Source organism: Crocuta crocuta, unplaced genomic scaffold, assembly GCF_008692635.1.
Source record: "Crocuta crocuta isolate KB4526 unplaced genomic scaffold, BGI_CrCroc_1.0 scaffold72, whole genome shotgun sequence".
NCBI classification, from domain to species: Eukaryota; Metazoa; Chordata; class Mammalia; order Carnivora; family Hyaenidae; genus Crocuta; species Crocuta crocuta.
Genome location: NW_027529427.1, coordinates 6,531,220 through 6,555,571, shown reverse-complemented (window position 1 = coordinate 6,555,571; position 24,352 = coordinate 6,531,220). Strand labels below are relative to the sequence as shown.

Here is a 24,352-nt window from a genome sequence, read left to right as displayed (position 1 = left end):
AATAGCTTTTTGCTGTTATGGTGAATGTTTTAGTCATCTGGATAGAAGATGGAATCAGCCACATTTCCTTATGCCAAGGCCTAATCCAGAGCAGCGCCCTAACTCGTAAGTTTTATGTATGCTAAGAGCCATGAGGAACCTGCAGAAGTTTGAAGCTAGCAGACGTTGGTTCGTGATGTTTGAGGAAAGAAATCTCCATACCACAAAAATAGAAGGTGAAGCAGCAAGTGCTGATGTAGAGCTACAGCAAGTTATCCAGAATATCTAGCCAAGGTCATCAGTGAAGGTGGCTACACTAAGTATAGATTTTCTTTTTTTTTTATTCCTTTCATAGTTTGTCACCACGTTGCTTACCATATAACACCCAGTGCTCGTCCCAACAAGTGCCCTCCTCCATGCCCATCACCCCTCTTCACCTCTCCCCCACTCTTAAGTATAGATTTTCAGTGTAGACAAAACTGCCTTCTATTGGAAGAAGATGCCATCTAAGACTTTCATGGCTAGAGAGAAGTCAAAGGCTGGCTTCAAAGATTCAGAGGACAGGCTGACTATCTGTTAGGGGCTAATACAGCAGATGACTTTAAGTTGAAGCCATTGCTCATTTACTAATCCTGAAATATCGGGGTCCTTAAGAATTGTGCTAGGGGCATCTGGGTGACTCAGTCAGTTAAGCATCTGACTCTTGGTTTTAGCTCACAGCTGGTGAGATTGAGCCCCGTGTCGGGCTCCTGTGCTGACAGTGTGGAGCCTGCTTGGGATTCTCTCTCTCCTTTCTCTGTCCCTCCCCTACTCACGTGCATTCTCTCTCTCTCTCTCTCTCTTTCAAGAGAAGCAAATAAACATTAAAAAAAAATCTTGAAGAATTGTGCTAAATCTAGTCTGTGTTGTGTAACTGGAACAATAAAACCTGGAAGACAGCACGTGTTTACAAACGATTTACTGAGTATTTTGAGCCCACTGTTGGGCCTTACTGTGCAGAGAAAAAGACTCCTTTCAAATATGACTGCTCATTGGGGTGCCTGGGTGGCTCAGTCGGTAGAGCATCTGACTTAGGCTCAGGTCATGATCTCATGGTTTGTAAGTTCGAGCCCCACGCCAGGCTCTGGGCTGACAGCTTGGAGCCTGGAGCCTGCTTCAGATTCTATGTCTCCTTCTCTTTTGGCTCCTTCCCGCTTGCACTCTGTCTCTGTATCTCAAAAATGGATAAATGTTTAAAAAATTAAAAATATGGGGGCGCCTGGGTGGCTTAGTCGGTTAAGCATCCGACTTTCGCTTAGGTCATGATCTCGCGGTTCGTGGGTTCGAGCCCCGTGTCGGGCTCTGTGCTGACTGCCAGCTCAGAGCCTGGAGCCTGTTTCAGTCTGTGACTCCCTCTCTCTCTGACCCTCCCCTGCTCACGCTCTCTCTCTCCTAGAAATAAATAAAACATTAAAAAAAAAAATTTTTTTTTTAAATATGACTGCTCATTGATAATGCGCCTGGTCACCCAAAAGCTCTGGTGGAGATGTCCAGCAAGATTAATATTATTTTCATGCCTGCTAACAGAACATCCATTCTGCAGCCTGTGGATCAAGGGGTAATTCAACTTTCAAGCTCTATTATTTAAGAAATAAATTTTGTAAGGCTACAGGTGCCATAGTAGTCTTCTAATGGATCTAGGCAGAATAAGTTAAAAATCTTCTGGAAAAGATTCACCATTCTAGATACTATTAAGAACATCTGTGATATATGGAACAAGGTCCAAATATCAGCACAAACAGGAGTTTGGAAGAAGTTGATTCCAGCTATGGCAGCAATGACTTTTAGGGCTTCAGGACCTCAGTGGAGAAGAAGCTGCAGATGTGTTGGAAAGAGCAAGAGAACGGCAATCGCAGAATTGGGGCCTGAGGATGTGACTGAACGGCTGCGGTCTCGTGATACAACTTGAGCAGATGCAGGGTTGCTGCTGATGGATGAGCAAAGTGGTTTCTCGTGATAGATACTGCTCCTGGTGGGATGCTGTGAAGATTATTGACATGATGACAAAGGATTTAAAATATTACATAAATTTAGTGGATGAAGCAGTGGCAGAGTTTGAGAGGATGGACTTGAATTTTGAGAGAAGTTCCAATTGTGAATAAAGTGATGTCAAACAGCATCGTATGCTAAGAGAAGTCACATGTGAAAGACAATCGATGTGACAGACTCCATTGTTTTATTTTAAGAAACTACAACGGCCACCCCAATCATAAGCAACCACCACCCTCATCAGTTAACAGTCTGATCAGTATCAAGGCAAGACCCTCCACTAGCAAAAAGGTTATAACCTGAAAGCTCAGATGACGTTGAGCATTTTTTAGCAACAAAGTATTTTTTAATTAAGGTGTGAACATTGCTTTTTTAGACACAATACTATTGCACACTTAATGGACTACAATATAGTGTAAATATAACATATATATGCTGAGAAACCAGAAAATTCATTTGACTTGTTCTGTTGTGATAGTTGTTTTATCACCATGGTCTGAACCAAACCCACAGTATCCCCAAGGTTTGCTTGTACATTGGTAAAGACTCAAGAAGTAAGTTTTTATGGTATGGTCCCATTTCGGGTTTAACCTGTGTTGTTAATGGGGCATCATTTTTCCTTGCTCTACAATAATTTGAATATCACATCTCTTGATCAGCTTATTTGTCCTTTGATCAAATTTCTCTAAAGACGCTTATCCTATAAACTTCTGTGCCCTTGAGACGCTAATCTTTACCCTTTCTTCAAATACTATATAGTTGTCTTTCCTACTTGAGAAAAGTTTTCATTTTATTTCTTCCCGAAAAACTTATTGAGTGGTTATTCTGTGGTCAGTGCCCCCACTTCCTTTTTATTCCTTCATCGTCACTGTCCTTTTGAAACTGAGTTTGCCATGAGGTTTTAGCCAAGTCGAGTTCCTTGTCTTCTATCCCTATGACCTCTCTGCTGCACTATATGTTGCTGCTTTGTTCCTTTTCCGAACATTTGCTCTACTGTTTCTTCAGCCTCTGATAACACTTGCCAGTCACTTTTAATGATCATTTTCCTCATCTTCCTCAACTGCCAGTGTTTGCAGGCTGCAGCCTTTGGCTTTTTGTTGTTTTCCTTTTGTGCTACTTTTCAAGGAAATCTTAGCCTTTCTTAGGATTTGAGCTTTCCTTCAGCTGTTACCATGTGGTTTCATTTCTCACATCTTGATGTTTCCTCTTAGTATGCCCAAACACGGGAATTATTGTCACTTTGAAAGAGCTGTTTTTTCTAGTCACCCATTTGTATTCCATGTCTCCATGTGATTACATTTCTGTTTAGATTTTTGTCATTTCACTTTCTACATCTGAGATAGAATATCATCTCTTCTCTATCTGCCTTTTCACAAACCATGTTCCTTTACTAATTGCCAATAAGTGTCCGAATCATTATGTAAAAACCTAATGTCATTCCTAACTCATCCATCTCTTTCATAGTCATCTGCTACCTGGTTTAAAATTTTTATTTGTTTATTTTGGCAATGTGTCTCATCACTTCCACTCCCTCCTCTCTTTTTTTTCTTTACTGCTACTATTTGGTCCCATTCTGTAATTTTCTCACCTTGATTATTTCAGATAACCTTTTAATTTGTGTCTGTTTTTTCTTCTGTGCATTCCCTCCTAAGAATTTATACAACTTTCTAAGTTGTATTCTTGGGAATATGAGTTATGACTGTTTTGGCCTTTGTAGTTGTAAGTCCCTTGCATTTAAAAAAGTTTTATGAGTCAAATATGTATTCTTACATGCCAAGGTTTAGTCTTTCCCATTTTTGAAAAATTAAGAATGATTAATTTTAGAAAGTATTTTGATGATGTGTCATTGTACCTCCCATGTTTGTGTCTTAAGTCAGAGATTTACCTGTAAGAAAAAAATTTAATAACTTGAAGGTCTTTGATGCTTGAGAGACTAGAAAGATTTGATGTAGTGACATGAATTGTATTTCAGGGTGTCCTGATGTCCGAAGAAGAGGTATTTGAACTTGTTCCTGATGATGAGCGACAGTGTTCAGCGTGCAGAACCACATGTTTTCTCTCTGCTCTGACGTGCTCCTGTAATCCTGAGCGGCTTGTGTGTCTCTACCATCCAGCTGATCTGTGCCCCTGCCCCATGCAGAAGAAGTGTCTTAGGTATCCATAAATTTCTTAGAAAACTTGTTACTTTGAAAACCAAGGGCATTGTTCTCTGTAGTTTGCCTTCATCCACATGATGTAGACTCGTAGCTTTTCCTTGTCTCTTTGCCTCCCTGCTGAGGACCAGTCCTTTAAAGTTGGCTCTAAACTTAGCAATCGAAGTTATTTTTTTAATTAGTTGATTTCATATGTTCCCTGTCTCTTCCTGCATTAAACCTCTGTGGGCAGCTTTGATTTGTTCTAAGACCCCATTCCCCTGGTCATTGTATTAATTAATAAGCTGATTATGTTTAAAATTTATTTCCAAGTTATTGTTGCATTTTGAAGTTTTTATTTCTGTGTTTTGTTTTCTTTGTTTTTAGGTACCGCTACCCATTAGAAGACCTCCCTTCTCTGCTATATGGTGTGAAAGTCAGGGCACAATCCTATGACACTTGGGTCAGCCGTGTTACAGAAGCATTATCTGCCAACTTCAACCACAAGAAAGGTTAAGTTTCGTCCTTTTGTATGCATACACTGAAATTATTGTCACAATGAGAGGCCTTGGTTTGTTTTACGTGTTTTTCCTCTATTAAGGAAAAATCCTAGGCTTCATTTAAGATTTGGAACTAATGGATTGGTTGACTGACTTAGATTTAGTTTTCTATTTGAGAATCTTCTCCTACATGAGAAGTTAATATGAAATCGACAGATGGCTAACTGGCAGTAGATATGTATTTTGGGGAGCCATTGTTACCAGTGGACTAACACTGAAGGCTAATTAAGAATGAGGAATTGGCAGGAACCCTGGGTGGCTCAGTCAGTTAAGTGTCTAAGTGATGATCTCATAGTTTGTGGGATCAAACCCTGTGTTGGGCTCTGTGCTGGCAGTGTGCAGAGACTTCTTGGGATTCTCTGTCTCTCTTTTTCTCTCTCTCCTCCTCTGCTTGCATGCTCTCTCTCTCTCTCTCTCAAAATAAATAAACAAAACATTAAAAAAAAAAAATAATGAAGAGGTACCTTACCTGAGAGGAAATCGTCCGTGAGGATTAGGAATACCTGCTCATAAGTTGTCATTGCGTTGGTGAGATCTTCCCAGCTGCAATGATTTTTCTGATAGGTTGAGGACTAACTTGAGAGGGGTTGGTGAATATTTTTGAATGGCTTTTTATGTCTGTGGTCATAGCATTTGGCTTTCTTTTTACAGACTTGATTGAATTACGAGTAATGCTGGAAGATGCTGAGGATAGGAAATACCCAGAGAATGATCTCTTTAGAAAACTCAGGGATGCTGTAAAAGAGGCGGAGACCTGTGCCTCTGTGGCTCAGTTGCTTCTCAGCAAAAAGCAGAAGCACAGGTAAGACTGCAAAGGAGCGTTGGGGTCCCCAGTGGGTTCTTGTGTGTTTTTTGGTTTTGGTTTTTCTTTAGAGTGAAAGCCAAAATTTTAACTGGCTCACAAGGCCCTGTATTATCGTTGACCTCTTGTGGCCATTTATTTTCCTTCCTCCTCCGGTCATGTTCCAATCTTCCCGCCTACTACTCTCCTTTCTTTCTTGCTTCACTCTGCAGTCTTTTTTCCCTTTCTGCTTTTCTTACACACTGGGCACATTTCTCCTTCTGGCCTTCACTTCATTCTTCACTCTGATTAGAGTTCTCTTCCCTGATATTCAGGTGGCCTGTCCCTTACTTCTTTCAGGTCTTTTTCAGATGACGCATTCTTGAAGAAGCCTTCTCTGAAACCTTTTATAAAATTGCAACCTTTTTATTCTTTCCTGTTTTGTTTTTCTCCTAGCCCAGTCACCTATTGATATACTAATTCATTATGTCTTCTTTTCTTTCCCAGTCCCCCTAGAACATGTGTGAGACTAGGATGTTGGAGATTTTTTTATCCTTTTTTTCATTGCTTTATTCCTTGTGCTTAGAATAATGCCTGACACATAGTAGGTGTGCAGTAAATATTTGTAAATAAATAAATGATACTACACACTGAAGGCAGGTGGCAGCAAAGAGTAACCTCCATGGATGCAGGAGAGGCTGTTACTAAGGAGTGTAGAAGTATGCACTCTTGATTTACTGTCATTTGTATGTGTGAAATTTTCTGTGGCATTGTTTTGTATTCATTCCAACACATTCTTGGTACCGGAACAGATTCTTCTATAGCACTTCACGTTGGGTTTTAAATTACTTTGTATATTTTTTACTTACCATTTCATTAGAGAACTTTTCTTAAAGATGTTGGTCACCAAATCTTCACCTGTCATTGGGTCACTAACTCTCTTGGAGAATCTGGCAAAAGCTTACAGACCCTTTTCTTGGAAAAATGAGTATACACATACAGTTCTGAATATGTTTCAGAGGGTTTATTGTCTCCTAAGCTAAGTTAAAGGTGCCCTTGTTCCACATTTTAAGCTCTGTGAGGTTGAGGATTTAGTTTTATTAATGAACATATTTTACTTTGAGGAATTTATTGACTGTTTGAAATGTTTAACACTTGTAAGATTGGAGGAAATATAACTTGGAGTATTGAATCTTTGAGTCATTAACTAAAGAAGTAAAAACCTAATTTGGAGATGATCACCATTACAGTGGCACCTCTCAAACACTCGTACTCTGGGGTTGCTTGGGTTAGATTCTAGAGACTAGAAGCCCCTTTGATATTAGATGACTATGAACTTTTCTTACTTATGTCTCAATATTATTTCACATCAGGCAGAGCCCAGATAGTGGGAGGACTCGGACCAAACTGACAGTGGAAGAATTGAAGGCCTTTGTCCAACAACTTTTTAGTCTTCCATGTGTCATCAGCCAAGCTCGACAAGTAAAGGTGGAGTATTACATTTCTTTTCTTGGATAATATCCTTTGTAGTCTGGGTTTCTGTTGTGGGCAAACAAAATTGTGTGTCCAGACTAGTCTTTTTTTCTGTTTGTTTCTCTTGTAAGTGCTGCTGACAGTAAGAATCCTTTGGTTTAGGGGCGCCTGGGTGGCTTAGTCGCTTAGGCATTCGTCTCTTGATTTCTTCTCAGATCATGATCTCACTGTCTGTAGGTTTGAGCCTGCATTGGGCTCTGTGCTGACAGTTCAGAGCCTGCTTGGGATTCTCCCTCTCCCTCTTTCTCTGCCCCTCCCCTGCACACACACACTTTCTCTCTCTCTCTCTCTCAAACTAAATAAATAAACTTTAAAAAAAAAAAAATCTCTTGGTTTAGTTCTTAGCCTTTAATACTCTCTTTAGGATTCTGGAACCAAGAGTAGTTAGTTTAGATTTTTTTTCTGTATTAATTTTAGATCAGAATCCCCATTTGGCATAGATATTAATTGAAATGCAAGAAAATCATTAAAAGAATCTAAATGTATTAGTAAATTATTAGTTCATGAGTTTTTAAAAATACAGCTCTGAAATCACTAGAGCCCTGATGGTTTCTTGAATATCTAGAAATCTCAGAAGTATATATCAAATATATTAATTAGTGTAGTTAATAGTCCTTTGATAGTCTGTGTTGTATTTTGTGCTTTGGCCATGGGCAGGATGTCTGAAACGGTTTTTATCAAGGTTGTCAGCTTGTGAAATCCAGTATCAGTTGTTTTTGCTTTGTTCCCTGTCGTAGGAGCATTTTGGTAGTTGACCACCCTTTCCTTTCTGAGAGACTTTCTTCTCTAAACATCTGTGTCACACTCTCTGATTTTCTAGGTTATTCACAGTTCCTTCTTTTTAGTCTTCTTTGTTATTTGTTTTCTCCTTGGCTTGACTTCTAATTGTGGAGTCTCAATCCTTTCTTTACTCTAGGTCCTGACATCATATTTGTTTAGTGACATTAAATATCATCTATATCCTGTTGAGTCCCAGATCACCAACTCTCAGTGCCTTTGTTCTTTCCTACAGGCTTATATGTCCAGTGGCATACTCTCCATATCTCTTTGGCCGACTAAAGGCATTTTAAGTCTTTTAATGAATCAAAATCCTTGATTCCTTTATGTCCCTGATACCCTACAACCAGTCTCTAAACAAGTGCTGTTATTATATTATCTTCAAAATGTATCCCAGAGTGAACCATTTATCATCATGTCCGTTGCTTAAACTATGCTCTGAACCACTAGATTCTATGCCTTAGATTACTGTAATAGCTTCCTAACTCATCTCTTTTTTTGTCCTTGATAGTTTATTTTTTATTTGGTAGCCAGAATGATTGTGTAAAATATAAATCCAATCATATCATTTATTTGTGGTTAAAATTCTCCAGTGCTTCCTCAAAGCCATTAGAATGAAATCTAAATTCATAATCTATAGGGCACTATGTAATCTGACCTCTGTTTTTTTTTTTTTAAAGTAATTTTTTTAATGTTTTATTTATTTCTAGGAGAGAGAGAGAGACAGCATGAGCAGGGGAGGGTCAGAGAGAGAGGGAGTCACAGACTCTGAAACAGCCGCCAGGCTCCGAGCTGGCAGTCAGCACAGAGCCCGACGCGGGGCTCGAACCCACGAACCGCGAGATCATGACCTAAGCGAAAGTCGGACGCTTAACCGACTAAGCCACCCAGGCGTCCCGACCTCTGTTTGTTTTTAAACTACATTCTCCACTTTGTTTCTCACCATCCACTCATCCAAATGAGCAAGATGGCAAGCTCATTTCTCTTTACAAGCTTTTGCAGTTATTACTTGCCCTGCCTGAACTGCTCTTACTCCAGATCTTCATATAGTGCCCACTTCTATCTCCTTATTTTAGTTTCAGTTCATCAGTTTTCTGTGACCAACATTGCAGTGTAGTATGCCCTCCTCCTCTGGTCATTCTCTATTATGTTGTCCTATTTTATTTTCATAGCATTTAGAACTAACTGAAACTTTCATTCATGCATTTAGCATCTGGCTATTTAGATTAAAATGTGTTCATTGAAGACTAGGACTTTGTATGTTGTAATACTGTGCGCTTAGAACAGTGGCTGTATCTAAGTCTGCAGTCTTTAAATATTTTCTGAATGGGGGCATCTGGGTGGCTCAGTTGGTTAAGTGTCTGACTTCGGCTTAGGTCATGATCTTGTAGTTCGTGAGTTCGAGTCCTGCATCCGGCTCTGTGCTGCCAGCTTGGAGCCTGGAGCCTGCTTTGGATTCTGTGTCTCCCTCTCTCTCTGCCCCTACCCTGCTTGTGCCCTGTCTCTCTCTCTCTCTCTCTCTCTCTCTCTCAAGAATAAACATTTTAAAACTTTTTAAAAAATATTTTTTGAATGATTTAATCGTATTTTTAAAGTAAGAAGGTAAGTATTTGTGTTTTTAACTATTGTATCTTTTTGGTGCTATAATGTTGAGCTTATTAGATATTCTAGAATTTGTTAGTTTACCTGAGCTATATTCCGTACTCATTTTGTATCTTTTAAATTTGTTTTTTTGTTTTTTACTTTTTCAGAATCTCCTGGATGATGTGGAAGAGTTTCATGAACGTGCTCAAGAGGCCATGATGGATGAAACCCCAGATTCCTCCAAACTCCAAATGTTGATAGACATGGGTTCTAGTCTCTATGTGGAGCTGCCTGAATTAGCCCGACTAAAGCAAGAGCTACAGCAGGCTCGATGGTTGGATGAAGTAAGACTGACCCTATCAGAACCACAGCAGGTCACATTGGATGTCATGAAAAAACTGATAGACTCTGGGGTGGGGTTGGCGCCCCACCATGCTGTGGAGAAGGCGATGGCTGAACTACAGGAGCTCCTTACCGTCTCTGAGCGATGGGAAGAAAAGGCCAAGGTCTGCCTGCAGGCAAGGTGAACACATATATTGGTGACTGTTGCCTCTTTAATAACTAAGAGTAGAACCGAAGGAAGAACATAAGGCTATTTTTCATTAAATGTTTCATTAGATATTTTATGCCTTCCCTGATCAATAGGTCTGCACATAAACAGTTTCAAATATTGTGTGCACGCTAGTGCAGAGTACTTTGCTAGATACTCTGGTACAGAGTAGTATTTTGTTTAGAACCTATGCTGTATTTCAGAGCTAAGAACTGTAAAGGTCACGACAGTGTGTTCCTGTTAACTAAGAGGTACATAAAAATACAATAGGAGTTTAGAGGAGGAGAGGTCAGTGTTAGCTTGGGTGCTCAGAAGAGAAGGTGGAGAGAAATGAAAGAACTTAGGTAGACCCTTGACGCGTGAGTGGGATTGAAGTGAAAGGGAGATAAGAGAAATGTCCTAAACCAAGTTTAAGGAATATATATATAGGGTGTGTTTTGGTGACAGAAGTTTAAGGGCTTCACTGGAGTGGAGGATTTATGCAGGAAAGTACTCGGAAAGAAGGAAAAAGAAAGGCAAGAGAACATTAAGTTGAATTAGCATTGGTACCCCATGGGATTTGTGAGATTTCAGTAAAGCATTCATCATATTTGTGTTTCAACTAATTTCATAATTACTAAGAACCAATGTTCTTTATTAAAGTATTTCTTCAGCTAAAATTGACACCGGATTTCTCATGTGAGGATGAGGAACCCAGTATACTTAGATCACATAGTTTTTAAATAGCACAGCTCAAATTTAAAGTCTTTCCCACTTTATTCCAAAGTCTTCATGTACTTAACTACTTTGCCAGCCACTTATTTTGAATGCATATGATAGGAAAAGCCATAGATGATTTAATGAACACAGTTCTGTTTTGCCAAGAAAAGGCTGCATGTATTTTTGCTGGATATTTCTTTTGCTCTCCAGACACCATGGAGAATACATACTAAAATGTATCCATAGCTTTTTCTCTTTGAAACCTTGAAACTACTCAGTGTTTTCATATTCATGACAATTCCAGGAGCATATTAAATGGGTAAAACTAAGTAACTTTGGAATGCAAAACTATGATTTGGTATACTTGATGCAACTTATGGTAGTCTACAGAATGAAATATTGTCGGTAATAATATGTGAAAACTTACTTTCTCCCATTTTTCTACATTTAATCAGTCACCAAGTTTTAGTGAGTTTTCCTCCAAAATGTCTTTCATGTCTGTCTTCATTGTCATTGACCTAGTTATAGTACTCTTGTATTTTCCCTTAATCTTTGCAATTCAGTAAGTATTTATGGAGTACCCACTACATGCCAGGTACTATTTCTCAGTGCTGTAGAGACAGTAGGGAAAAGCACACAAAGTCCGTGCTCTAAAATAGAGCCAGCATTCTAGTGGGGAGAGCCAAGAGACAGGTGAATACGTGAGTGTATGAATGGTTGAATGAATTTCAGATAATGTCATTGAAGAAAATAAAATTAGAAAGTAGAGGGTGACGGAGTTTGGTGGAGATAGTGGGAAGAAGAATCTTTTGTTTTCTTACTCCTGTCAAAGTTATCTTTTTGGTTTTTTTTTTGTTTGTTTTTAAATATAATTTATTGTCAAGTTAGCTAACATACAGTATATACAGCGTGCTCTTGGCTTCAGGGTTAGATTCCCATGATTCATCACTTAACAGACAACACCCAGTACTCATCCCAGCAAGTGCCTTCTCAGTGGCCACCACCCATTTTCCCCTCTCCCCCGCCCCCTGTCCTCAACCCTCTGTTTGTTCTCTGTATTTAAGAGTCTCCTATGGTTTGCCTCCCTCCCTCTCTGTTTAAAACTATTCTTTCCCCTTCTTTTACCCTGTGGTCTTAGCATAATACCCTCCAGTTCCATCCACATTGTTGCAAATGGCAGATTTCATTCTTTCTCATTACCAAGTAGTATTCTATTTTATATATAAACCACATCTTCTGAATGGATAAAATTATCTTTTGGAAACACATGTATAATATTCTTTACCTCTTAGCATTGATTAATTACTGATCGTTATTTTCTCAACACCCATCTTCTTTGCTTTTGGCCTTTTCTCCTTGCCTCTTAAATAAAAGCCTTCCTCAAGATCCTGGTGTAGACCACTTCTTTTTTCACTCTGTACATCTCCCTGGAAATTTCATCTAATTTCTTGGCTCCATTTGCCATCTTTATACTCATTAAGTCCAAATTCTCACCTATAACATATATTTCATAGATACTATCTGCTTACTAGATAATTCCATTGAATGTTCTGTTGGTACCTCAGTTTCCCCATATCCAAATTTGGATTCATTGACTCTTTCCCATCATCTATCTCTTCCTCTGCTCCTTTTTTCTTTGAACTATGCCATTTTTTTCTTCCTCTACATAAGCCAGTACTTTGGAAATTAATCTTTCCTTTCCATTTCCTTACCCTCAAACTTATTTACTACCAAGTCATGTTGGTTATATTTCCTTGATGTTTCTCACTTTTCATTCTTCTTTTGGGTGCTGTCATAGCTGGCCTAAATCATAGCAACAGGTTCTGTGACCTCACTCTTCTCTAACCCATTCTCTACACTGCAACTCGTATTTTCCTAAAATACAGGTTTGGCTTTTTGACTCCCTTGTTTAAAGTCCTTCAGTGTTTCCCATTCTCCTTGGGATGAAATTTAGATTCCTTAACCTGATTCATACGGCCATCTGTAATCTAGCCCTTTGCTTTGCTTCAGGATCTAGCCTCATCCCTTGCTGTTCTTCTTTGCATTCTATGTTCCAGACATAGTGATCCCCCCTTGCTTTTCTCAGACATGGCATGTTCTTTCTTGTCCCTGGACCTTTGCGCATGCTTATTTTGTTTTCCCGTGGAACAGTCTTCCCTTCTGCCCAGCCCCTGTGGTGTGCCCCTACCCTGCCTCTGGTCCCAGCCTTCCTGACTCACTCCTATTCAAAAAGGATAAGAAAGCTTAGAGGTCACTTCTGGGAAGGCTTCCTTGACAAGTCAGTATAGGCTGTCCTACTACTATATATTCTGATAGCATCTTACAGTGCGTCATAACTTTGTATTAATAAGCCCCTTCCACCACAAGATTAAAAAGTTTCATAGACATATAGCAGAATTTCTGGGTGATGAAACTATTCCCAGCCTTGGTAGCTTCCTATTGCTTTCATAGTGAAAGTCATGGCTCTCAAGACCTCTTAGAGCAGTTTTTATCTTTCCTTCCTGTCACGCTCCCCTACTTTCTGCTCTTACTCTTACTGCTACTCCTGTTCTCTCTCCATCCTCACACCAGCCTCCATCTTAAACTGGACTCCTAAGTTAATTTTTTAAAAGATTTTATTTTTTAAATAATCTCTACCTCCAGCATGGGCCTTGAGCTTATGGCCCTGAGATCAAGAGTTGCATGCTCTACTCACTGAGCCAGTTAGGTGCCCGTGGACCACTGACTTATTTTTAAATGTTTCTTCCTGTCTTTGTTCGTCATGTTCCTGGTATTTCTCTTTAACATTTCACTTAAAATCACTTCTTTAAGCCCCAGCTCAAAGGCTTCCTCAGCTCTCCTAAGCAGAATTAATCACTGCTTCTCCTTGTGGTGAGCCTGTGGTAGTGTTCCTGGACCCGAGTACAAGTTCTCTTCTTATCTTGTGTTCTGTTAGTTGAGGATAAAGTCTATTTTATTCATCTTTCTGTAAGTAGGTATTCTTGAATGCAGTTGAATTAAATGTATATGGTCAACATTAATGGACTTCTAGACTGTTGCTTTCTACGTTGCTGTGTAATTTGCGTCTCTGATAATTTCAGATTTTGTAGAGAACTAAAACAGATACAATTTACAATTTAGTATAGTGAAAAGAGCATGGGATCTGAGACTCATTCTGAATCAGTATTCCAGCTCTGCCATTCACTGTATTAAATGACTTTGGGGCAAAATAACTGATTTTTGAGTTAAGGTTTTCTTATTTGTAAGTTGGAAATAAAGATAATAGCTGCTTTGCCTCCATTACAGAATTGTGGTAAGAACTAGGCAAAATCATGTATATGAAAGTTCTCTGCGTATTCCAAAATGTTATATAAATGTTGGTAGCAGTTTGACTTTTCCTCATGCATCTACCCTTTCTTTGTGCTTTTTAGACCACGGCACAGCGTGGCAAGTTTAGAAAGCATAGTGAATGAAGCCAAGAACATTCCAGCCTTTCTACCCAATGTGTTGTCCCTGAAAGAAGCCTTACAAAAGGCTCGAGAATGGACAGCTAAAGTAGAAGCTATTCAGGTAAGGAGCCTCTTGAGCTATCCCATCATTCAGGTAATGCTGTCTCACAGATGAATTCTTTAAGCCTGTAACTCTTTAGAATAGAATACCCATAATAAAATAATAGTACTTAAAATTCAGTTGCTCTTCCATCTGACTCTGTCATTCAAAGTTTACCTACCTAATGTTAACTTGTTTTGTTGACTCCTTGCTGTGAAAGATGACAGAATTAGCTATTTAACTCTTAGCAATAGGGAGTTTATTCCTTGCTGTATTCTTTGAATCTTTGTCATGTGCACAAATTACTTTTAAAATAAGAGGCAGCAAAAAGAAAGTGAAATTAATATTTACTGATCCCGATAATACTCATGTTACTATTCTAGTTTGGGAGCAGAAATGTGAGGGAAGGGTGTAAAGGCAGTACCCTAACCCTCAAAATAGCGTATTCTTTAGTTAGAAAGACACGTATTATACATTTTCATTTAAAACAAACTGTAATGAGGCACCTGGGTGTCTCAGTCAGTTGACCATCCAACTCTTGATTGCAGTTCAGGTCATGATCTAGGGTTGTGGGATCGAGCCCTGTGTTGGCCTTTATGCTGAGCATGAAGCCTGCTTAAGATTCTCTCTCTCTGCCCCTCTACCCCCACTCATGCTCGCTCGCTCGCTCTCTCTCTCTAAAAGAAAAAAAAATTAAAACAGAATGAAATACGGGCTAGAGGTGAAACTATATTTGAATGTATAATATTCCTTCTGAATTATAAAAACCTCCTGGCATTTTCAGTTTTGAGGGTATATCTACTCTTTATTAAGGAACTATATCCAAATAAAAGGAAACCCAACTCTTAAGAGAGAACATATTGTAGTTGTCAAGTTCTAATGACTTCTGTTTTACTTTAAGTTGGTTATTTCTGGCAGCTGCTTAGCTACACTTTTTCTATGCTATTTTTAAAATTATTCGTGTTTTCATTAGGGCAGCTTTTCTGTTTCATCTTTAACCTATTTCAGGCAGTTGGTTGTCGTCAAATGTCTGATCATCCTTAGTTGGCTGTTTTTTTATGACTGTAGGACCAAGTCTACAAGGGTAGGTGGCTGCCGTGTGTCTCCTCTGTCATTTAGAGGACTTTTCCTCCACCAAGCCCTCCCTTCTGTGGGGAGATGGACTTGTAGGTTCCAAGTAAGTGGACAACTTCTGTTGACAGGCAAACACTTCTTAAGATACATAGTTTGGGGAGCAGATCTAAGTCTTAGCCAGGAGATACTCTGTAGTCAAGCAACTATAGTTGGACACAAGACAGAGTACGAGTAAACATGGTATTTCTCAACCATGTCTGTGTTTGAGCTTTCTTTCTCTTCCAGTTTGCTGTCTATTCTTTAATCGTAGTCCTCAATGATTTTAATTATACCATTTTTACTATCTATTAGGGCTAGAACCTTCTCATTATTCTTTGTAAAAATTGACTAAAATTGGTGCACCTGGTTGGCTCATTTGGCAGAGCATGGGACTCTTGATCTTGGGGTTGTGAGTTCAAGCCCTCTGTTGGGCGCCAGAGCTTCCTTTAAAGAAAAAAAAATCACTGAAGTTTCTTATTTATTTTTCCCCATGTTTCAGTGTAACTTTCCAAATGAATTTTTGGGCAAATGAGTCAGTTAATACATAGGAAATAACTTTTTATTAGAATGTCTGTTTAGCATGTAACTATGCCTTTCCTTCATTCAGAGCCTCTGAGTAACAATGAATGTTAAGGGCATTTATACAGTTTCTTGTAGGGATGGTTACGTGTCCTGTGTACCTGGAGATTCATCCAGTCTGTCACTCAGATTTACTGTAATGAGCTGCTTGTTAACCCTCTCCCCTCTTGTAATGATTCATTTAGTTAGTAAATTTAAAGCAGTAATAGTTCTAAAAACAATAATGACTTCATTACACAGAAGTACTGAACCATGTGACTTAGGCAAATCTCCATTCTCATCTGTATTTATAGAACATAAAATGGAGGTGGTTTTGAGAACTAAAATACTGCTTTGTAGTATTTGGAAAAGTTGAGAGATTGAAATAGGCAAAAGAGATTACCGATGCCATTTCAGTCGAATATTGGATGTTGTGTAGTGAACCCTCCAGGATTATCTCATTGACAGAGTGTGTGCCTTAGGTTTTCTTTGACTAGGTCATTTTACAACTCTGTCAATTACTAAAAAATGATAGTAATACAAATGAATTATGTTCATAGAAAAGGAGTTAAACTTATCTATAATGGAACATTGATTTCCACATGGTAGAGATGATTGCATTGTCCGGTAGGATATTAAACATCTGTTTCCATCTATTAGCACTTTCCTTGCCTCATTCTTGATTGTATTTATATACATCTGTTCTTTAGATTATCTTTTGAACTGGTTTTTACATTTTAGTTGGTTCTCAATTAATAAAATAAAAAACCTTGACAACACAAATTTACAGACTTTTTAAAAAGGACATTGGAGGCTCTGTTACTTCAAGAGATATGGTTAGGTTTAAAGAATAATATTTAATAAAAAGCTTAACACTAAACTCTTTGTAAGATCTTCTGACCACTATCACTAGACTCCATAAGAAAGCACAAGTTGTGTGAGAGTGTACTTTTCTTTTTCAGAGTGGCAGCAACTATGCTTACTTGGAGCAGCTGGAGAGCTTATCTGCTAAAGGGCGCCCTATCCCTGTGCGTCTGGACGCGTTGCCCCAAGTAGAATCACAGGTAGCAGCTGCACGGGCATGGAGAGAACGGACGGGGCGGACCTTTCTTAAGAAGAATTCTAGCCATACGTTGTTGCAGGTAAAGAATAGCTGGTAATTTAACACCTGTAGGTAGGAGTTCCGTTGGTGAGGATTGTTTTCAGTTTATCTGGTCATGGTTATGTAAGTGATTCCCATTAAGTGATATCAGATGTTGACTAGAAACATGGAGCTTTAGGCAGACTTCTTTCCAGTTCATCTTGTGCTGTGTCCAGAAATGCAATCAGCCTGGGTCTTATCTGTTACTAATGGATTCTGTCATTGAAAGATCTTATTTCTCAAAAGTACAAATTTAATAGTCATTACCTTTTTTATCTTGAGCATTTGAACATCCTAGTTAAAGAGCATAACTAGAGTAAGATAGTTTCATGTTTGAGGACTGGCTCCCTAATTGGTAATCCTGTATTGTTGGGCAAGTTGTTTCCTTTCTTAACCTCAGTTTCCCTGGTTTGTAAAATACAGATAATACAACCTACTGCAGAGGGTTGTTGTGAGAATTGAATTAGGTAATGTGTATAAAGTATGTAAAAAAGTGTTTAGGACAAGATGGATGGTCAGTAAATGATTCCTTTTATTATTTTCAGTTTTAAGATTTTTTAAAGACTGGAGCTCAGTGTTTGGTTTTATTTTTGTAGGTGCTGAGTCCCCGGACTGACATTGGTATATATGGGAGTGGTAAAAACAGAAGGAAAAAAGTAAAAGAACTAATAGAAAAAGAAAAAGAAAAGGATCTAGACCTTGAGCCTCTGAGTGATCTGGAGGAAGGATTAGAGGAAACCAGAGATACAGCCATGGTGGTAAGCATTTATGTAGTGCATCTTGAATCTGCTTGTGAATACAGAATTCTGTGAAGATATTAGCAGATTCACTGGTTTTATGTTCTTAACTATTTCTGTTCTGTAAATTTTATCTTTGGCTTTATAATTATGTATTTCTTTTTTTTTTTAATATTTGTAATCAGAGTTTATCATTTTGTTCTTTCCTTAGTCTTTTCCATATCTCTGTTCTTTATTTTTGTTTTAATAGTTGTGTAATATTCCATGAAATTGTCTATGATTTGCTGAACACTTTTCTGATACATCAAATATTTTGATTGTTACTAAATGTTTGTTATTATGGATAATATAAAGTGAACTTCATAACTTTTCCTTGTTTCAAACTATTTTCCTATACTTGACTCTTAGGAATGGGATTACTGAGTTAGAATTTAATAAGCATTTTGTGACATTTAATACTGTGCTTTTAAGTTTTTAAATTTATTTTCAGAGAGATAGAGTGAGCACAAGCGGGAGAGGGTCAGAGAGAAGGGGAGACAGAATCCCAAGCAGGCTCTGCAACATCAGTGCAGAGCCTGATGTGGGGCCTGAACTCACAAACTGTGAGATCATAACCTGAGCTGAGATCAAGAGTCGGATGCTTAACTGACTGTGCTACCCAGGTGTCCCTGTATCCATTTAATGATACCAGCTACTATTTAAAATATCTCCCTTCTCTTGGTAGCATTCATAGTACAGTGGATACTGAAAATATTTGTAGCTAATTAGAATGATGAGTGTTTCTGTTTTTTGAGAGAGGGGTGCAAGTGAGGAAAGAGAGAAGGAGAGAGAGAGAATCCCATAAAGGGTAGAGAGAGAGAGAAGGAGGGAGGGAGCGGGAAGTGGGGCTCACCCAGAGTGGAGCTTGTGCTCATTCAAGGTAGGGCTCAAGTTCACCTGAAGTGGAGCTTGCGCTTACCTGAAGCAGGGCTGGAACTCACCTGAGGTGGGGCTCGAACTCAGGAACTGTGAGATCATGACGTGAGCCAGAGTCATATGCTTAACCTACTGAGCCACCCAGGTGCCTCAAGAATGATAGGTGTTTTTGGAGAGGAGGAGGGAAGTATGACGATGACTAGGAGCCTGGGGATGTAAAGAAGTAAAAAAAAATGAGTTTGGGCACTATGTAACAGTGGGGAATTACATATATTAAGTCACTTGATGTGGTTATTTCTGCCTACAAATGATCTTGTTTTGAAGCCAGTGGAAATGATTTATTAGCGAGCCTGCCTAACAAGTCAGTCCTGCCTGATGGGTAGGACTGAAAATTATTTTAGAATTGTTTCAAAGCTACCATAGTTTAAAAAAGAAAATATACTGACAGTGTTCATGATAATTAAATTTTGTTTGCTTTTACTTACTTTTTTTAAAAGTGAGGTACATAAAACCTTGTTATAATTGGTCATCAGGCTTTGTTATTCTACTTCTGCATGAGTTGGAGAGGCTGTTTAGAAAGAAAGAAAAGTTGATCTGTATAGAAATTACCCCTTCCCGGGGAAGGAATATGTATTGAGTGCTTACCTTGTGCGAGGTACCAAGTTAGGCACTTTCATGTATTATCTTATTTGATCCTCAAAACAACAAAATGAGATTGGTTGGTATCCTTATTACCAAGATCCTTATTACCAAGATTGTTAGTCTAGATGTCCAAGAGCCAGGCTTCATGCTCAGGTTGCCTGACTCCAGGGCATATTATCTTTTCTTCTGCACCTTGTAGAAAAATTCAAAGTACTCTACTGATAAAAATTGTCAAATATGGTAGCACTTTTCTTGTTTCACAAATGATAAATGTCTGTACCCAAATTATGGGAAATAATTGGCAATGATTTTTTTTTTTTAAAAGGACAGTGCTTTGTTACAATCAGGGCACAATGTGGAGATGATCCCTCAGCTGTGAGGATTTGGCATTTTTGGAGTATTTTGCCAGGACTCTTTTTAATTAAATGTTTGTTGTATACAGGTGGCGGTTTTCAAAGAACGGGAGCAAAAAGAGATTGAAGCTATGCATTCCCTCAGAGCAGCCAATCTAGCCAAGATGACAATGGTGGACCGCATAGAAGAAGTAAAGTTTTGCATTTGTCGCAAGACAGCCAGTGGGTTTATGCTACAGTGTGAGCTCTGCAAAGACTGGTTCCATAACAGCTGTGTTCCCCTCCCTAAATCAGGTTCCCAAAAAAAAGGGTCGAGCTGGCAGGCTAAAGAAGTCAAATTCCTTTGCCCTCTATGTATGCGATCTCGAAGGCCAAGGCTAGAGACTATTCTGTCACTCCTGGTATCCCTTCAGAAGTTACCTGTCCGTTTGCCAGAAGGAGAGGCCCTGCAGTGTTTGACGGAACGTGCTATGAGCTGGCAGGACAGAGCCCGGCAGGCGCTGGCCACGGACGAGCTGTCCTCTGCCCTAGCCAAGCTGTCTGTGTTGAGCCAGCGCATGGTGGAGCAGGCAGCTCGAGAAAAAACTGAGAAGATCATCAGTGCAGAGCTCCAAAAAGCAGCTGCCAATCCAGACTTACAGGCAAGTTTAGGATTTACTTTTCTTTTTTTTGATTTCATAGGATCATATTTGTCACCGTATAAGCAGTAAATCAAATATACGTTACCGGCTGATGAGGAAAATAACAGTAAGTTGCCAGAAGCCATGTTACGCATAACACCTTTCTGTATACACCTGTAGAACTTTTTCAGATATATACCTAGGTAATTTTAGTGAACTAGTACTTGGAAATATTGAGATGGACCTTGGCATCATAACCAAATAATTTAAGCTGTACTAACTGTTGATTTCTCTTGGCTGCTTAGCAGGTTCATTACATTTTGTTGGTCTTTTTTATTTTATTTTTATTTTTTAATTATTTTTAATGTTTATTTATAATGAGAGAAAGAGAGGTGAGCAGGGAAGGAGCAGAAAGAGAGGGAGACACAGAATGTAAAGCAGTTTTCAGGCTTTGAGCTGTCAGCATGGAGCCCGGTACAGGACTTCACCTCAGAAACCATGAGATCGTGACCTGAGCTGAAGTCAGATTCTTAACCGACCGAGCCATCCAGGTGCCCCATTTAAGTTTATTTATTTTGAGAGAGAGAGGGAGAGAGCGTGCGCATGCGTGTGAGAGAGCAGGGGAAGGGTAGAGAGGGAGAGAGAGAATCCTAAGCAGGCTTTGCCCTGTCAGCCTGGTGCCTGATATGAGGGGCTCAATCCCAGGAACTATGAGATCATGACCTGAGCCGAAACTAAGAGTCAGATGCTTAAACAACTGAGCCACCCAGGAGCCCTACATTTTGGTGGTCTTAAGTGGATATTTAGTACTCATGTTTATTTAATATGTTACTCTGTTCATCTTGGAATATTTTGTTGTTTAGGGACACTTACCTAGTTTCCAGCAGTCTGCTTTTAACCGGGTGGTGAGCAGTGTATCTTCTTCTCCTCGGCAAACAATGGACTATGATGATGAAGAAACAGATTCTGATGAAGACATTCGGGAGACCTATGGCTATGACATAAAGGTAACGAATGACAGGCTCTTTGAGTGCATACCTGATCACTGGGCTTGTTAAAAAAGCTGTTGAACACTGATGTTTGAAGCCTGAAAGTGGAAGAGAAAACTAGTCATCTATTTATACTGGACTTACGGTGATACCATTTTTTCAAAGCCCCTCAAAATATAGATTGATGAAACAATTCTTTCTTTTCTTTCTTTCTTTCTTTCTTTCTTTCTTTCTTTCTTTCTTTCTTTCTCTCTCTCTCTCTCCCTCTCCCTCCCTCCCTTCCTTCCTTCCTTCCTTCCTTCTTATTCATTGGAAACCGTTTTTTTCCAAAGGATGAAATTTTTAAAAGAATCTTTATTTTCCTCACCTTATAACTCCTTATGGCTTAGTAGGACTAGAAAATCATACATTTAGATTACTAAAAGGTTTTATGGTTTATTTCAGTATTTTGTTACCTTTGGGTTGTTAAAGTCTGTGTGGTTATGTTTTAAGAATCCCATTGTAGGGGCACCTGGGTGGCTTAGTCGGTTAAGCGTCCGACTTTCGCTTAGGTCATGATCTCGCGGTTTGTGGGTTCGAGCCCCGCGTCGGGCTCTGTGCTGACTGCCAGCTCAGAGCCTGGAGCCTGTTTCAGTCTGTGACTCCCTCTCTCTCTGACCCTCCTCTGCTCACGCTGCCTCTCTCTCTCCTACAAATAAATAAAAAACATTTAAAAAAAAAAAAAAAGAATCCCATTGTAGCTGTGCTTTGAGTCTTTTGCTCTGATCTCTCATCTGGTGGTGCTAGATAAAATGTCCTCTCTCATCTGGTGGTGCTAGATAAAATGTCCTATTTAAAGATGAGTTATACTTGAGCCCATGGTTTGAATTTGCAGAGTCACAGCTGCAGCTAGAAAAAATTATTTGCCCTCGATGTGATCATTTTTATAATGACACCACACTAGGTTTGGCAAGTTTGTTTTGTGTTGGATTTTTACTATTTTGTGTCAGGCCCAAGTCCTTTATCTTTTACCAAGTAATAACACCATGATCTAGGGAGAAACTCTGCCAGCTTCCAGTTAATCCATTGATCTGTTTTATATTAGTCTTGTTGAACTATTTAGAATTTATGTCTATAACCAGGGTGTTCATACTCTGATGTGTGAAAAGGCAAGGGTACATTTTTTTTCCCTACTCCATAACTATCTTTACTTTGTCCTTTCAGTGTGTAAATCAGATAGGTCAGTTCATTCTTAGAGCATGAATATCATCAGCTTTAAAAATCATAGGATATAGGGGTGCCTGAGTGGCTCAGTCGATTAAGCATTTGACTTTGGCTCAGGTCATCTCACGGTTCGTGAGTTCAAGCCCCACATCAGTCTTTGAGCTGTCAGCACAGAGCCTGGAGCCTCCTTCAGATTCTGTGTCTCCCTCTCTCTGTACCATCCCTCATGCTCTGTCTCTCAAAAATAAATAAGTATTTAGGGCGCCTGGGTGGCTCAGTCAGTTAAGCATCCGACTTTGGATCAGGTCATGATCTCACACTTTTTGGGTTTGAGCCCCATGTCAGGCTCTGTGCTGACAGCTAGCTTGGAGCCTGTAGTCTGCTTTGGATTCTGTGTCTCCGTCTCTCTCTGACCCTCCCCTGCTCACTCTCTCTGTCTCTCTCTCAGAAATTTTTTAAAAAAATGAAAAATTAAAAAATAAATATTAAAAAAAGATCATCCATTAAATTTTAATTTAAAAAATTAAAACCATCCATCATAGATGCTTATAAATTATCTGCTGGAAAATATTTTTCTTAAGATAAAAATGCATCTTGGTGATGTTTTAATGAGAAAATTTTCAGTTTTAGAAATTAAAGACTTGAGCAAAGTTGAAACTTAAATTAGCCTGTTAGGTTAAGGTTCTGAGCACCTCATTACTCTGAAGTTAATGACCTTCTTTGCTTATGAAGTTGTATAGGATGACTAAGAGTAGCTGAAAGGGAAGGAAGTCCATGCCACACAGAAGTTAGTACTAGAATTGGCAGTTTACTATAGCTTAGAGACCTTTGATAACTGGGTTTTTATCTTTCTAGCACATTAAGTATCAAACAGTGCTCTAGAATTGCCGGACAGGATGGACTTTGTTTGGAAGCAGATTGGTAACCCATGAAAGCAAAACATCAAAAGTATTACAATGATTTTAGGGCTAGGGATCAAACCTTTGGTTTGATATGGTTGTATAGAGTAGTCTTTCTTGTAAAATTTATATAGTGGTGTTAGCTTACAAGGTCTTCTTTGGTAGGGAAGACTTAGAGTATGTATCATGAATTTATAGTATTAGCAATATATTTGACAATGTAGAACAGTAGAAGAATGGTAAGTGCAAGATTTGGGGTAATTTTCAAGGTCACATTCACCTTGATGTAGGTATCTCTGCATTAAAAAAAATTAAACTCAAGTATTTTCCCATAGAGTGAGCACTTACTGTGCAATTAAAATTTTATTTTCCTAGGGGCGCCTGGGTGGCTTAGTCGGTCAAGCGTCCGACTTTCGCTTAGGTCATGATCTTGCGGTTCGTGGGTTCGAGCCCCGCGTCGGGCTCTGTGCTGACTGCCAGCTCAAAGCCTGGAGCCTATTTCAGTCTGTGACTCCCTCTCTCTCTGACCCTCCCCTGCTCACGCTGTCTCTCTCTCTTTCCTAGAAATAAATAAAACATTAAAAAAATTAAAAAAAAAAAATTTTATTTTCCTATTTATTCATAATTAGCTTGGTGATTTTTTTCCCTTTGTATGATGTCCCCTGATTTGACTATGAATTCATCTTTAAAATAATTTAAATTTAGTATCTTTGCTTGAAGGAGAGCCTCTTACTGGTTGAGGAAGAAGAGTAGGTAATTATATGGAAAAATAAAATCAGTCATTTGATCTTAGTTATCATAGCATCAATTTGTGCTTTGCATTGTTGGATTACTTCATTTGCATGTAATATCCTATAATCACCACTGAATCACTGAGCAGCAATTTAAGAGAATTATTACTTAGAAAATATATATTTAATGAAGGAAAATTTGTCATGGATCTTTTGCATTTGTGTCTGGTATAACCTTTTGCATTTTCACATGATCATGTCCTTTTTTTTTTATTTATCTTATGTTTTTTTTTTTTTTGG

The 24,352-nt window shown here is 38.9% G+C and overlaps 1 protein-coding gene across 2 annotated transcripts in view; it reads left to right on the top strand.

Annotated features, from left to right (window-relative positions):
* KDM5A (lysine demethylase 5A) overlaps window positions 1-24,352 on the top strand; it is a 91,366-nt gene that overhangs the window by 47,497 nt on the left and 19,517 nt on the right. For both annotated transcript variants that reach the window (XR_013333952.1, XM_077759208.1), the window contains exons 15-24: window positions 3,980-4,161; window positions 4,527-4,651; window positions 5,351-5,501; window positions 6,854-6,968; window positions 9,542-9,897; window positions 14,034-14,172; window positions 16,785-16,964; window positions 17,560-17,721; window positions 19,700-20,251; window positions 21,094-21,237. Coding sequence is in view for 1 of the 2 variants with exons in the window: in XM_077759208.1 (XP_077615334.1) it covers window positions 3,980-4,161; window positions 4,527-4,651; window positions 5,351-5,501; window positions 6,854-6,968; window positions 9,542-9,897; window positions 14,034-14,172; window positions 16,785-16,964; window positions 17,560-17,721; window positions 19,700-20,251; window positions 21,094-21,237 (2,106 nt within the window). In the remaining variant the exon portion in view is untranslated. The remainder of the gene's footprint in view (window positions 1-3,979; window positions 4,162-4,526; window positions 4,652-5,350; window positions 5,502-6,853; window positions 6,969-9,541; window positions 9,898-14,033; window positions 14,173-16,784; window positions 16,965-17,559; window positions 17,722-19,699; window positions 20,252-21,093; window positions 21,238-24,352) is intronic.